The following is a 14,862-nucleotide window of genomic DNA, read 5'->3' as shown; positions in this document are numbered from 1 at the left end:
TTCCCGTAGTGCAGCGATGCAGCTGGGGGCCACATAGTGCTGGAGCAGTCGCATGCAGGGAAAGCAGTGGCATGCAGAGGTTCCCAGGTGGGTGGTAGCTGGGGGTAGGGTGGGGCTGTACTGGCCTTTCTCCTGACTCCTGGTGGTTTCCCCTGGGTCCTACTGCCCCAGGCTCCTTTCATCTTTGACAGGCAGTCAGAAGCAGATAAATATTTATTTTCTAAACTTGTTAGGTGCCTCGCCGGCTGGATAGAATGGCTTGGTGGGCTGAATCCAGCCTGTGGGCCATAATTTGCCCACCCCTGAGTTAGACGGTCTCCAGCATTATTAGCTTCCAGAGCCTGGGGGCACCAGAGGAAACCAGACTCATTGTGGTGCCTGTCATGTTGTCTTTACCTCCTCTGATATACATAGACATCAGGGCTGGAAGGTGTGGCAGAAGGCCATCTCTGTTTCTCCCCAAAAACTCTGCTCTGTGACAATTTGGCTAAGATGGGCCCTGAAGAGGGTACACACCTTACCCTATCTCTTTAGGTAACCTGAGCTGGATACATTCCTGAGGGAGGAGGGAAACCTGCTCCCTCTGCCTACGTGACTGGCCTCCCATACCTGGGTGAAGGGCTTGGGATCCCTGGGGAGCTACGAACTGCCAGTCTGCCCAGCAACTAGTGATGCATTTCAAATTGGTTGGCTGACAGCCAACAGGTGCTGGCCTCCACTGGACCAGGTAAATGAGGTCATAAGGGCTATATAAGTTAAGGACTGCCAGGGGGAGGTGGGCAGCAGCCATGAGGAAGACTCAGAGAGAGAGAAGAGCTGGGCCATCTGGAACTTGCTCTCTCTCTCTCAAAACTCATGATCAAGGAACTGCCTACCTCCAGAGGGAATCTCCACCTGCTTCCGGACAATACTTGTAAGCAAGCTACCTGAGATCTAAATAGATATATAGCTTGCGATAATTCAGATGCGTGATCAAAGGCTACCCAGCCGTGCCAGTTTGCTCTATGGGATTTCTCTGATATTGCTCTCCCCTGTAACCTATTCCAACCCTACCCCCTGTAACCAATCAAGTTCTCCTTTGTACCTAGCGTGGGAGACTTATTGGGAGTGGGTCTAGATTATGCCTTGGGATCTCCTTGGTTTGGCTGACTAAGGAAGACCACTACTTGTTCTCACTAACCTGTCCTCAGGTGTGGACGCTGTGCCCCAAAGTTTAGTGTCATCAGCAAACTTAGCCAGTGCACTTCTGACACCAATGTCCACATCACTGATAAAGATGTTAAAAAGAACCGGTCCAAGGACAGAGCCTTGGGGCACACCATTGGTCACAGAGCACCATGATGACCTGCTACCATCGACCACTACTCTCTGGGTCCAACCGCGGAGCCAGTTACCCAGCCATCACACTGTAGTCAAGCTGAGGCCACAGTTGGCCAATGTGGAGGTTTCCTCTGTACTCTGCAATGGATGGGGAGGCTTCCTCCACAGAAAAGACTCATACCTCCCACTCCTCTGTCACGACTCTCTCTGTCTCCCACCTTTGCCCTTGGACCCAGACCCAGAGCAGGAGGATGGCTCACCTGGGTGGAGGAGAAGCCCCCGTTGGGATTCTGCTGCTTGCTGAGCCACTTCACAATAAGTGAAGCTGTTGTCAGGTCCTCCTGTGATGGTGCTGGCTGGGTGGTGAGGTAAGCAAGGAGCACGTAGGCCGTCATCTCCACCTCTGCAGAGGGAGCCCGGGGATGGTAGTATGGGAGAACAGTCTCTGGCTCCTTCTCAGGCCTCTTCCAGTGAGTGGATCCATCTTCATGGTAGAAAAGGCAGGGGAGAGAAGAAGAGGAGGGAATTTTAAAGCTTACTGCACAGTTTCTAAGCAAGTCAGTCTGTGACCTGCTGTTGGTGAGGTCACGAAAGCTGAGTGCTCAGTAATCATCTGACACATTGACAGGAAGTGAGAAAGGATACAGTAGTCCCTCACTTGTTGACCCGGTGAATTTACACAGAATTGTGCAGGCATACTGGGGCCAGATCATCTGAAGTACTGAAATACCTTTGAGGAACTGAAATGTCCTCAGAGGAACGTATGAGGCTGCCACATCTGGGCCTATGTCACCTATATTCGATGAAGCAATATCTCAGGAATGGCCATTTTCAGACTTACAGATCCAAAGAAAACATGAAGCAGGCAAGCCGTCCAGGTCATCAGGTGGCACAGGCCAATGTGTACTACACCTGTGCTCACCCTTCTCCACCCAGGAGACGAAACTACTCATCTGAAAGGTACTAAAACACTTTCCATTGTTAAGAGATTTTCTGGGACCCCAGGACCTTCCTATGGAGTCCCTGGGCACTTGTACATGTGATGGGGTTTAGTCCTTAGGGTTGCATTCTATGGCCCCTAATTTGAAATGGTGGGTTTTTAATCGAAACGGTGGGGTTTTGTTTTCCATCACCGTTACAGTGAGGGACCTGATCCTACTTATTTTTTTCAGCAGAACCTGCCCATGGCTGGGGAGGGTGGGAGGTGAGCTCGTGGCAGGCTAAGAGCCCCCTGAGGTGTGGGGGGAGGGGGCCCCAGTCCTTCCCTCTGCAGCAGTGGAGATCCCTGGGGCCACCTGGGTGGGCTGCTGGGTGCTGCCCCAACTCAGAGGCAGCACCTGACCCAGTCCAACTTTTCCCTGGCCCCAAGCTGGGGCAGCACCTTGCCTACTAGCAGCATGCCTGGGTGGCCCCGGTGGGGCAGCACTGGCACAGAAGGAAGGACTGCGGCACCCTGCAGTTCAGGGGCTGCTTGGCTCACCATCAGCTCGTCCCCTGGCTGCAGGAGAAGTGGGCAGGCTCTGCTGAGAAACAAAATACGGTATTGGGCTCCTCCCTCCTTCTGCCTATAGCAGGTGTCTGCTGAAGGCAGAAGCAGTGAGGGGCCCAATCCTTTTTTCTGCAGAGCCTGCCTGCTTCTCCTGAGGCTGGGGGCCGGGGGCGAGGGGGGGAGGAAGGGGAGTTGACTATTACCTGCAATGCATTGCTGCAAGTTAAACTACACTGGGATGTAGTTTAGTTTGCAGCCATACAAACTTATTTGACCCCCCCAAACTCTTGCACATGTATTATGCGTCACCATTAAGCCACACAAAGTGACATTTTCATCTCATGAACCTGAAGTGACCCCTGTAGTCTCTTTGTTAATCAAATGATCAAGCTCTTTTTCTGTTTGTTTTTCCTTTACCCTATCATGAGTAGACTTTGCTCTATGCTGATTGAGGGAAGGCCAACCCCTGGAAGAAATGCTGAGCATGAAGAGTGGTGTGTGGAGGGCAGAAAGGAGCTGACAGAGCTGTTCTTCCACTCACATGTCCCAACTCACCTTTTTCTTTTTTTTTTTTTCTTTTTTTGCAATGTCCCTTTTTGGCTTTTCTGTGAGCATTTCACCCCCTAAGCAAGGCTGCCATAGAGCTGTCTCCATACACATAAGCAGGAGAGAACGGGAAGGTGTCCCTGACTCTCCTCTGACTGGAGAGCCTGAAAAGGCTTCCCCCATGTTCTCTAAATCATGCCTCCCTAATGGAACTCTCTTTTTGCCTCTGGGCACACCTCAGCTCCTCTGGATCCCAGCTGCCTCTTGGCTTGCTTCCCCTGCAAAACCTATCGGGGGCGAGAAAGGTACATCTTGCACTATATCTCTTTCCTGAGCTGACTCGGCCTGCCCTTCTCAAAAACTGGGGCCAGTACAGGGAGGGTTGGGAGTCCTCACAAGGCAAGGGTGGAAGGGAAAGATAGGGAGAACTCGAAACCCGAAGATGGAGATGAGGGAGATGGGTGGTGGAGCAGGGAGGAGGATCCTAGGTAGAGTGAGAGGAGTGGGAAAGAAATTATTTGAGTGAGGAAGCTGGGAAAAGGGGAGGAAGAGAGAAAAAACCTGTGTGTGTGCATGTATATATGTGCTCGTGTGCTTGCGTGACAGGGAGAAGGAGGAATCAAGGGCAGAGAGGGGAGAATTCATGCCCTGTACATAACCACACATAGAGCAGGGAGGCTGTCAGAGGCTACAGGGACCCCGTGTCAAACAAACCGGGACCTCCCAAACGGGAGAACAGCTCATTGTGCCCTCTTCACGCACAAACTGCTACAGGAAGGTGGGGACACGAGGACTGTGACCACTGTCTATAGGGCCCACATCCTGTCTGACAGTTGAAGCAGTGTGCCCAGAACTGGACACTGTACTCCAGCTGTGGCCTCATCAAAGCCAAGCGGAGTGGGAGGATGATATCCAGTCTTGGTTAAAATGCATCGGTAGATGCATGCCGGTATCTTATTTGCTTTGCCAGCTACAGCATTGCATTGGTGGCTCGTGTTCATTTGGTGGTCTCTCATGAGCCTCAGGTCTCTTTCAGTTGTGCTGCTAGCAAGTGTAGCACTGCCGAGCCTGTAAGTATGTTGTGAATTATTTCTCCTCAGATGGAGCTCTTTACGTTTCTCAGTGTGAAATGTCATCAGGTTTTGATCCGCTCGCCTTGCAAGCCTGTCCAGGTCAACCTGTATCCCCAGCCTATCCTCCAGCGTGACAGCACTCCCCCACAACTCGGTGCTGTCCACAAACTTTGCCAGTACACTTTGAACACCCCAATCCAAATCATTAATGAATATAGTGGAAAGCACTGGTCTGAGTACTGAACCCTGAGGGATGCCACTGGTCACCGTATGTCACATTAACTCAAAAAGAGACCTGCAACAAAAATACGTGTTCTAGCTAGGATAGGATGAAGGGGCCCTGCTGTCACATTTCAGCAACCAAAGCAAAACATCTTATCGGGGGCCTGCCTGCTATTGGTCAAACAGATATTGGCAAGCACCCCCCTGACACTGCTTTTGATTAGTGCTGTTGAAAAACCGCAAGGTGCCAACATGCTGAGCTGAAAGAATGAGAAAAATGAGCCGCGCTTAGACTTGCCCTGTTCAAACTTTGATACAACACTTGGCTTTCATAAATATGGAAACACTTAACCAGAATTATATCTTATACAATAATAGAAGCCATTTCCCCCCCCTGTCATTCCTTTCTGCCCAGCAGCAGACACTTCCCTGCCTTTTGGGGGGAAAAAAATTTCTCCATCACAAAAGAAATTACCTGCTCTCAAAAAGAAATGATCAAGACAGGATTCTTCCCAGTTCCTTCCTACCTGCATGCCCAGACTAGAATGCCCTAGTATATTGTGCTTATGGTCGGGGGCTGTGGGACAAGGACTGAACCTGGAAGGAAGGAGAGAGCGTTTGAAAGTGTGTGCACTTGTATAACAGGTCCCACATGCACTGGGGTTGGAGGACAGTGTCTATGTATTTTTTGTCTCAGGGACAAGGTTTCTCCATGAGAGTGTACATTTACTTCATTTTAAGGTCAGTTCTGTGTGTGAAGGAGGGTGAGGAACAGTTGGGTATTGCAAGACAGAGGTGTGTGGGTATGTCTTTATGGACAAAGATGAATTTATGGGAATATTTCTCCGCTGGGGAGACACAAGAGAGAAAGCAGGAATGAAGGAGAGAGAAGCAAAAACAGAGGTTAGGGGTAAGGAAGAAGATGCCATGAGGAAATTAAGAGAAGGGATAAAGAGGGAGGGAACAGTTTTTATATGATGAAGAAAGAGGGGAAAATGGACTGAAACAAATGGAGGAGAAGGTGTTATGACCCAAAAAAGATAGGGGACGGCGGGGAGTAAAGAAAGATTAAAGGAAATAGGAAAAGAACAAAAGTAGAGGAGAGAAATACAAAGTAAATTCAGAAATGTTACCTTACAGAAAGACCATAGCCCACAGCACATAATACACAACCCTGGTCAGCCCAGGCAGGCAATGTGCTGGGGTGTCAGAAATCTGCCCGACGCTGTGTTCTCTCTACATTTTGGGAGGGAGACAAAACTCTTCCTCCTGTGCCTGGTTTCACCTGCGTGCCTTGGTTGTAATTCTGAAGACACAGTCACCTTACAACAGACTGTAGGGCCGGCCAGTGGGACGGGCGGGAGAGAAGGAAGCGCTCACCCTCTATCACAGCGTCCTTCTTCAGTGAGTCAAGCAGTGCCCTCTCCATCTCCACCTTCCCTGCCAGGGCAAAGGCGTACGCCAGCAGTGCCTTGGTGTACACGTGGTTGCCTTCCTGTTGTGCTGCCGTCTCCAGACAGAACAGAGCGTTGCGGACTATGGGGTGCTGGGGGGGGAGACAGAGAGATATGATCAGACAGAGGGAGGGGAGAGATGACCACAAGCCCACGTTTCTCTATACTCATGGGATAAACAAGCTCAAGACCTGTGGGAGCACTTGCCTATTCTCTTCCCTCCTTGTGTCCCCCTGCTGAAAGAAGATAGGATAACTAGGGCCAGTTCCTAATCCCACCCACCACCTGATGTACTCTCCTAATTGTGAAGGCCTCCTGTATGTCAGTCACCCCAGTGGCATTAACAGCCCATGCAAGGCTTTTCCTAACTACTCATTTTTAATAGAAACAGTTTTTGCATGGTTTGAATTTTTACATAGTTAGGCTTCTCTATTTCAACTGCTCTTTCCTTAGTCTGGAGCTGCTTCTAACTTCTTTTTGCTCCACAGTTTTACTCCCCTTTCCTTACATGACCACTTTCGCTTGCATAATGAAGTTAAGCACAAGTCACTGCTTTACCAAGTATTAGCCTAGTAGAAGCTGCATCTGCTTCTTTGCCATCCCTAAGGAATATCCTTTTGTACCTGAAAGCTGGCCTAACACCTTTTCTATCTGTCCAGTTGGTCCAATAAGAAAAGATATTACCAAGCAGATTTTACATCTCACATATTCCTTGGACCATTGTGGCTATATCAATATTACAACACGAGGTCAAATGTTAGCAGTAAGCCAACTTCTAGCTCCAATCCAGCCCCCTGCATTCATGGGTAACCATTTATCCGAATGCTTTGCCAACCAGGCTAGGAAAACCTCTGAGAGAGAACTCCCTCTCTTTTCTCCAGCTGACTCTCCCCATATCACCCTAGCCATGTGTTCTCTTGCTCCAGCCATAACGCGAACATTGCTGTGCCCTTCTCTGCATGACCTCCTATTTCAGCTTGTCCGCTGTCTCCTGAGAACATTTCACTTTTGGCTGAATCCTGATGTCCTAGCGTCTAGCCTGGAGGTGAATTGAGCTTGTGGGTTCAGCAAGCAGGAAATGACATCCTTTTGCATTTGAAGGAGGAGATCTTTTTCAGATGTTCCCACATATGGGTCACTTGAACTGTAACTTTAATCTGCCGCGGTCAGTTCCAGCCTTACGCTCTCTCTCCAGCCCTGCAAATCCAGCCTCACGTGATATGGCCATAATATGCCAGTACAGGGGGCATGGAAGGAACTACAGACTTTATTCATCTGACACTGCTGACACAACTTTCACTAGTGCAAGCTCTGGGTGTAAAACTGCCTAACTTAAGGAAACAGGAACTGGTTTTAGTAAGCGAGGGGCCTACTTTGCTTCTGCCCAGGAGTTATGTGGTATTTACCAAGTGTGAAATGTCTGTACAAAGCTCAGCTGTGCTGGCTTTGGTGGAGGACTAAGCAAAGAGCCCCTCAAGAGGATCTAGCTGGAAATTAAACTAAATGGCCAGAGAGGGGATGGACCCAGCGTCCTCGCTGCAAAGGGAAACCGTAAGGAGATTCTGACTCCAGATCAGGCCCTGAACTTTGCAGACACTTTCCCTGCCTCCTAAAGGTCTCTCCAAGGGGATGGGAAGCTGTCAGTCTGGGTGTCTCACCGGAACATTGGATTGAAAGCCACCTCCTGGGTCATAAAATCCTGTCCCTTGCATTCACAAGCAACCACTGATCAAGGGTACCTAAAAATCACCCTTCAAACTCTCAAACATAAGGCTACACGGCACAAAGTAACAAACACAAAGCACATCCTATAACATGTCACGAGGTAGAAGCAGAGGAGCTAGGAACACCTGACTATGCCCTGCCACTGCAGTGAAGGAGAAAGAGCTAGTTAACAGATGCTCAGGGGATCCTAGGACCATGACGGATCCTGCAGAAAAAGGCAGCCCCCTCCAACCTCCCACACAATCCTTGTCAATCTGACTGTGATGATGACAGCTTGGCTGTGCCCATGGGCTGAAGGGTTACCGGCACGTACACTAATGGGCAGAGGGATCTCCAGCAGCGCGATGGTGATGTAAGCAGACAGCGTCACCTCATCGTCCACTCCGCCCTGCAAGTGAGTCGCCCAAGAAACTACATGAAGCCAGAAGCAGCTCCTGAAAACATTCCCCACCACCCACCCATCCACGATGGGGGGCAGCCTGCACACCTGTATTTCCCATGTGGTGATAGATCCTAGAAAGCTGCCCCTGCACCCTTTATTCACAGCAGCTCCAAAAGACAGTAGCTTAGTTGCATGTCCTTGCCCACCTTTGGTATATCTCTGCTGCCCCTTCCCCTCCCAATCTATGCCCTATGTGTTGAAGTGGCTCGGCTCTTCCCAAGTGGAGCTACAGATAAATCCTGGAAAGGGTCCTGTGAGGGGAGCTGGGGCCCAGAGCCAGCTGGGCAGATATATCACCTTGATGGCATTGTTCAGGAGCATTCCTGAGCTGCGGAAGCAGCCGTTCTCCTTCTGCTTGCTGGAAAGCCAGAGCTGGGCGTCCTGGATGTGCTTGATGTCGATGTAGATGTGAGGCTGGGCCTGAGCAAAAGACTTGAGGACAAACGCTGTCAGCCTGCAGTGGAGAGCAGACTGGCAGTGAGTGCTCCCTCTCTCTCCAGAGTGTAGCTGGGAGCCTAGGAATCATTCACGGGCTCAGCCACTCACTGAAATGGAGTCTGGGGAAAAGGTGGCACCTGTCTGAGGGTGTCCAGCAAAACCACACATCTTGGGACAGCGGTATCTAGCTATCTGCCACCGTTTAAAACTTACCATGCAGGGGGTGGGGTTACTCAGCTCCCTGTGGGAGAGAATGGCCCTCACCTCCACAAGGTGAAAGGTCAGTAGTCATGTCTGGCCATAGCACCTTCTTTAGATTTTCTTCACTGGAAGCGCAGCATGGGAGGAGCTGTGACAGCTCCCAGGAATAAACACCCACAACATCCATGGGACACCTAAGTTCTCCTTTCCCTGATTGGGCCCCCAAAAAGGGAGGTGACAGCACCTGCAAGTATCCCTGCAGGGGACTCTTCAGTTGGCTTCCAGATGTCTCCATGCTGAAGCCCCTGATTCAGAGGCTGGGGAGAGGGAGTGGATGAAGCCTGCTGCATCCACCCTCTTCTTGATGTGTGGTTCTGTGCAGGTTGTTGTTAGGTGGAGATTGGGAGTCAGGGGGCTGGTCTACTCATGCATTAATGCCGGCTTAAATTTACCGCACAGTAAATTACTGCTCAGTAAGTGGGAACAGACCAGCATCTACATATGCAGGTGACCTGGGACTAAATTTAGTCCCAAGTGAGAGTTGCCTGCCATGTGCCTCTGTGGCCCCCAGGGAGAGCTCCAGCCTCCAGCCATATTGCTGTCAGCACTTGGGACTAACTTTAGCCCCAAACTGAAGCCAAGAGAGCAGGCCAACCAGCACCCTAGGGCTGGGCTCAGGCTGGCGCCCAGCAGGGAAGCTCGCTGGGTTACTGTGCTGTAACACATCTACACCTGTTTTACTGTACAGTAACAAATCAGGTGTATATGTAATACATGCATGATGCAGGTATCACATTTATGCTTGGGTTGGCGTATGTCCCCATACTTATGCACAGTACAGACGTGCACGTGTAGACGCACACCCGTTCTGCGCAGTCATTTCAGTTACTGTGCAGTAAATATGCACGTGAAGATGTGCCCAGGGGGGTGTAAACAGTTACTGACTTCTGGCATGGAAGCTAAAGGAGGTCTCCTTTCACATCACTCCGTCTCATTCCTTTGCCCCTCACGATTGGCCTGTATCCGCTCCCTTCACCCCAGCCCCTGCTAACCTGTATCTCTTTTGCAGTGGGCAAGCACCAGATTATAACATAAGAAGTGAGCAGGAGCAGGGGAATCAAAAGCACCACAATCTCACCAAGTATTTCCCTGTTGCCCAGAATGGGGCCCGAAGGTGCTGTAAGAGCCATCTGAATGCTTGTAAATCAGTTGCCTCTGATAACCTGGAAGGAAGGATGAAAAGTAAGTCTCAACTGTAAGCAGAATCTTATCAGTACAATATAATTATAAAACTATAATGACTTCTACGACTTCTGCTTGCTTACTTCACGAGAGCTCAGCTCCAGGAAGAGCCCTTGTTAGTTCTAGTCTACACACCAACGCTGTGCTGCTTTAGCAATGCCACTGCAGTTAAGGTGGTCCCATGACCCTGGTGTGGACCCTCCTACCTTGGTATAAAACTCTTTGTCCTGGGGTAGTTCATTCCCCTCCAGGAAGGAGTAAAACCACGTTCGCCCTAGGAGTTGTACTGATTTAACCATTTCACAATGAAACAGTGACTTTTAACTGACATATTAAAAATGGTACAAAACCTGAGGAGGATCTTGAAGAGTGGCCCCTTATTGTGGAAGCTGAGCTGATGTATCCCAGTTGTTAGAGTACATCATGGCAATGAATGTGTTACTGCCCATGTCCATATTCACAGACACGTGCATGTATGGTGGCCGTTCCTTTCCATTCCTAATACAGGAATAAGGAACACTGCTGAGTGGCCACCCGCTGAGTGGCCTCATGCTTCTAAGACAGAGCTGTACAGCTTATTCGGCCCCACAGGCTGGAGCTGAATCACGGGCCTTCTTGTGGGCTGGGTGACCCACAGCCAGTGGTGGGGCAATTACAAATGCAACCCCCTCACAACAGTGACAGGCAGGCCCCTCCATCCATCTGTCCCTCCATATGGAAGCATTATCTGACATAAACCAAAACTAGGGAGCAAATGGAGTAATGCAAGCCCCATCTCTCCTCACCGCTGACTAGGTATCCGACAGCCTTGGACTTGATCTCTTCGTTCAGCTGCCCAGTCTTATTCAGGTACTGCAGGATGTAGATGTTGGGAGCAAACAGGACCATGTTCTGCTCCCCACAGCCAAAGGGCAACTGGAGGAGCTGGTGCAGGTTCTGCATGGCAGTGCCCAGGATATCACCTGGAGGGAGGAAGATGTGGGGGGTGAGCACAGTTCAGACCCCACCTGCAGGGTCACAGGCGGCTACCGATGGTGGTGGTGGCATATAATACCCTCAGTGGGCTAGTCAGCCAAAGGCAGTATGTCATCAAAAGAAACAACAGAGACACCGGACACAGAAATAAACCTTAAAGACCCATGTGCATGCTTTGATGGAGACAAGAACTTGGATGAAGCAGCAGGGGAGAAGTAGGGGCAAGGAAGGAAAGGGCATGTAAAGTGCTAGCAAGAGAGAAAAACCAGTGGCGAGGGGGTTGAAGCATGAATCTAAAAGCTATGATGGCTGAGCAATGGGGTAAGCAGCTGAGCAGATGGGGAGGCCAAGGCAGCCAGGCAGGGAGGAAGTGGTCACAGGTAGAGAGGGTGGCACACTTTGGGCTTCCAAACTTACCCAACACGGAGAAGGAGGCTCTGGCCGAGTCAGGTACCACGTTCTGCGGCAGCTCCAGGGAAACTGAACTGGGTGCAGACCCTTCTGAGGACACAGCAGACAGGATTGAGCATGCAGAAACTCCCTGACCTGAGCAAACCCCAGAACTGGGTCTAGGGCACTGCCTTCATTGCTACCTTCTCTCGGCCCTGCACAAGCTGTCTGCCTTTCACCACCCCAGCCATCTGCCCTACTATTGTGAGTCCCTCCTGTCCCCAACTCCTCCCTCAGACTCCGCTCCCCGCACATACGTGACCTACAAAGTGACCACAGCATAATCACAAGCCAGGAGAGAGGAACTACCATAGCCAGCTCATTTTGGGGGGCACATTCAAGTCTGGCAATGGGCAGATGGTAGAATCCAGTTTGTAATTGCATTGCCACAGATGTTAGAGATGGGGACAGCCCAGCTAATCCCATCTGGTCCCTTGCCCAAAGAGATGAGCCAGGAACGTCCCCTGCACTTTCAGTTCCTCCACTGAGGGGCCTGGCCTGTTCCACACATACGCAGCTCTTTCCCATTAGGAAACCTTCCCCTGTGATCCAGGTGAGAGATGTTCCCACTTTGTCCAGATTCATTTTTAGCACTTGCAAGTAGTTCTTCCCCCTCAGCATCCCTGAAGTAGCCTCCCTTGAGGTCTATGCCCTTCCCTTCACGGGGAAAGACCAAGCATGGAGAGTCTCTTACCAGCTGCACAGAGCAGAGAGTTGTAGGTTGTCTCCCTTGGAACTCCTTCCGGCTTTGGGTTGAGGAGGAGAAGGGAAGGAAAATAAGAAAGGTGAGTGCTCGCCGAAAGACTGAACACCGGGGGATGGAAACATCTGTGCAGGAGTGAGAAGGAGAAATGGAGAGAGAGGAAAGAAAGAAAATGAGAGCAGTGAGCTGTAAAAGGATAGGAATAAAAATATGGAAAAGATAAAGGGGAAGAGCAATTAGTGAAGCTGAGGAAAAGGAAGCCATCCAAATCCTCAAGAAAGAATCATTTTGGTTAGTGATTTTAAAAAAATGATCAGTTAATAATATAGTATTGCTTCCTTTTGCCAATATTTTTCCCACAAAAACAACCAGCTTTGCTGATGAGTCCCACCACATTGTGTAATGCACTATGCTATCGGTTTTTTTCCAGAAGCAAACAGGCAGCATTTCATCACAAAGTATGACTGAGATTTAAGAGGAAGCAGTGATGAATTTCAACACAAGGAGAGAACAAGAGGCAGCATTATAGCACTGCTGCTGAGGCTTAAGTCATTGTGGGTTTCCCATGAACCAGAGAAAATCTGGCATTGCCAGCTCGCAGCATCTTTTCACTACTTCTCTGCACCACAGGGAATAAAGCAGCACACTACCTCCACCAACAGGTTTCTGATTACTGTGTCCTTCCGCCAATTTGTCAGGGCCTCCACCACTTTGCCCCCGCAAGGCAAGTCACTGTTTAGGGCCGCAGCACTCACTGAGATCTCCACCTCACCTGAAACAAAGAGGGAGATGCTGTGCAGTGACAGGAGCATCTGACTCCTGTGGTTTTCTGTGGTTACATGGAAATCTCTTTGGGAAGCAGACAGCTCAAGCTGCATATAGGACTATCTAGCTGTGCCACAGCCTTCCTAGACTGATTCCACTGTCATCACAGACCAAATGGGAGTAGAGATGGTGGACAGGAGGGCAGTACAGTGGCATCTCTGTTGAGTCCCGTCCCCCTTCCTTGTAAAGTCACAGAATGATCAAGATTGTTCTGGGATTTCAGAGCCATCAAGTTCCTTACCCAAAACCTTCGAACTTCGACAGCGTGGGGCCCATGGTGACTCCCATTGGGGTACTGCCAGAACACCTCGTGAATGTCATTCTCATTTCCAGATGGGAAAAATGAGGCATGTTGGCATTAAATCACTTGTCCTAAACTGGACATTAAGTCCAGCTCTTGAGCTCCAGTCCTGTAACTTAGCCACGAGACTGGCCTTCCACCTTTCTTAGCAGACAAGATCGCTCCATGCAGCTTTAAAACATCCTCTACAAAAATCTGGGGCCACCAAGTCCCTCACAAGGAGGTTTTGGAGCAACCTTGGCTAAACACATGGTGGTCTTGACTGAAAGAATAAGTAGATCCAGTTTATTACATTTGTGACTCATTTGCAAGTATGCATTACATCATCTGCTTCATTAGCAGTATTAGGTTTTTTTAAATCAGCCCTAATGTTCATAGAGAATTTGATCTCCTCTTGAAAATTCCTGTTGTTGCAACTTTCCTGCAGAGCCCTAATGCACACACTTTTCAGAATATCCTTTATATAGCCCTAATAAGTAATGAAAAACATTTTCCTAAGCAGGCTGTTTTTAAAAAATCCACAAAGCAGGTGGCCAACACTCATTTGCAGTTTAAGCCAGCATTCAAAACCAGTAGTTGAAACCATTCAACCCTGCTCTAGAGAAACCCAGGGGTCTCTAATCCCAGTATTTTGCACTTGCCACATCTCTTACCTAGAGATTCTGGGGTCACAGTCCAGGATACTGTTTTCCTTTCATTCTCACAGAGACAATAAGAGTCCTCTTCCTTCTCCACTGGGACGGCCGAAAAAGCTGAAGATGGAGCCAATGACACGCTGACCTGCCGGGGTATCGAAGAGTGTCAGGAGAAGTGCTGAGAGGCGGGAGGGGGCTGGGGTTTACTTGGGACCGGGCAGTGCAGGGGAGAGGGACTGGTTCGGTACTGAGTCTGTGGGGGTGGGAGGTAGAGGAGGAATTGAGGTGGCAGAGAAAGATGAGGAGCCTGGGTGTTTGGGAAAGTGCCAGAACTGGAAGGGATGCAAAGTTGTGTTGACAGGAGCAGGGGACTGCAGGCATGGGGGAAAAGGACCAGTTTTGTGGATAAAGACGAGCTGAAGGCCCTACAGCTACCCTACCAGCTGCGTGTAAGTCTGGATGTTCAGAGGACAGAACTGGAAACTAGCTATAGAAGCAGCATGGAAGAGACAAGAAGTCGATGACAGGGGCCATATCAGTCCTGATGCTTGTTCCGTTTTCCCCCTTTATTTAAAACCCGAGAGACAAGTTGCCATGACTTTTCAGGAAGCCTCTTGCTGAATGCCCCAACCCACCTGGCCTTTTCTGTTTGGTAGAGGAACAAAAGGGGAAATGGGCTACAGCGTTTTGCTCCATGCAGTATCAAAGATGCAGTAAGATGTGAGCTCTGTGGTCAGCAATGGGTATGAGGCCAAACACCAAGCAAATGTGTCTGCTCCAGGAGGCTTAGTTTCCACTGCAGACAGTTGTGGCTGTGGCCG

At 49.9% G+C, this 14,862-nt stretch overlaps 1 protein-coding gene across 1 annotated transcript in view; it reads right to left on the bottom strand.

Moving 5' to 3' along the window:
• The window catches only part of A2M (alpha-2-macroglobulin), a 57,450-nt gene that overhangs the window by 9,181 nt on the left and 33,407 nt on the right, over nucleotides 1–14,862 (bottom strand). Inside the window, exons 20-29 of the mRNA XM_090043982.1 lie at nucleotides 14,060–14,186; nucleotides 12,931–13,052; nucleotides 12,272–12,323; nucleotides 11,545–11,628; nucleotides 10,938–11,114; nucleotides 10,049–10,133; nucleotides 8,569–8,725; nucleotides 8,143–8,217; nucleotides 6,031–6,196; nucleotides 1,581–1,804 (exon numbers count right to left, since the gene is read on the bottom strand). Coding sequence (XP_089900108.1) covers nucleotides 1,581–1,804; nucleotides 6,031–6,196; nucleotides 8,143–8,217; nucleotides 8,569–8,725; nucleotides 10,049–10,133; nucleotides 10,938–11,114; nucleotides 11,545–11,628; nucleotides 12,272–12,323; nucleotides 12,931–13,052; nucleotides 14,060–14,186 — 1,269 coding nt within the window. The remainder of the gene's footprint in view (nucleotides 1–1,580; nucleotides 1,805–6,030; nucleotides 6,197–8,142; nucleotides 8,218–8,568; nucleotides 8,726–10,048; nucleotides 10,134–10,937; nucleotides 11,115–11,544; nucleotides 11,629–12,271; nucleotides 12,324–12,930; nucleotides 13,053–14,059; nucleotides 14,187–14,862) is intronic.

Source organism: Crocodylus siamensis, chromosome 4, assembly GCF_052110815.1.
Source record: "Crocodylus siamensis isolate JL-2025a chromosome 4, ASM5211081v1, whole genome shotgun sequence".
Lineage (NCBI taxonomy): Eukaryota > Metazoa > Chordata > Crocodylia > Crocodylidae > Crocodylus > Crocodylus siamensis.
This window is presented reverse-complemented; position numbering and strand designations above follow the sequence as displayed.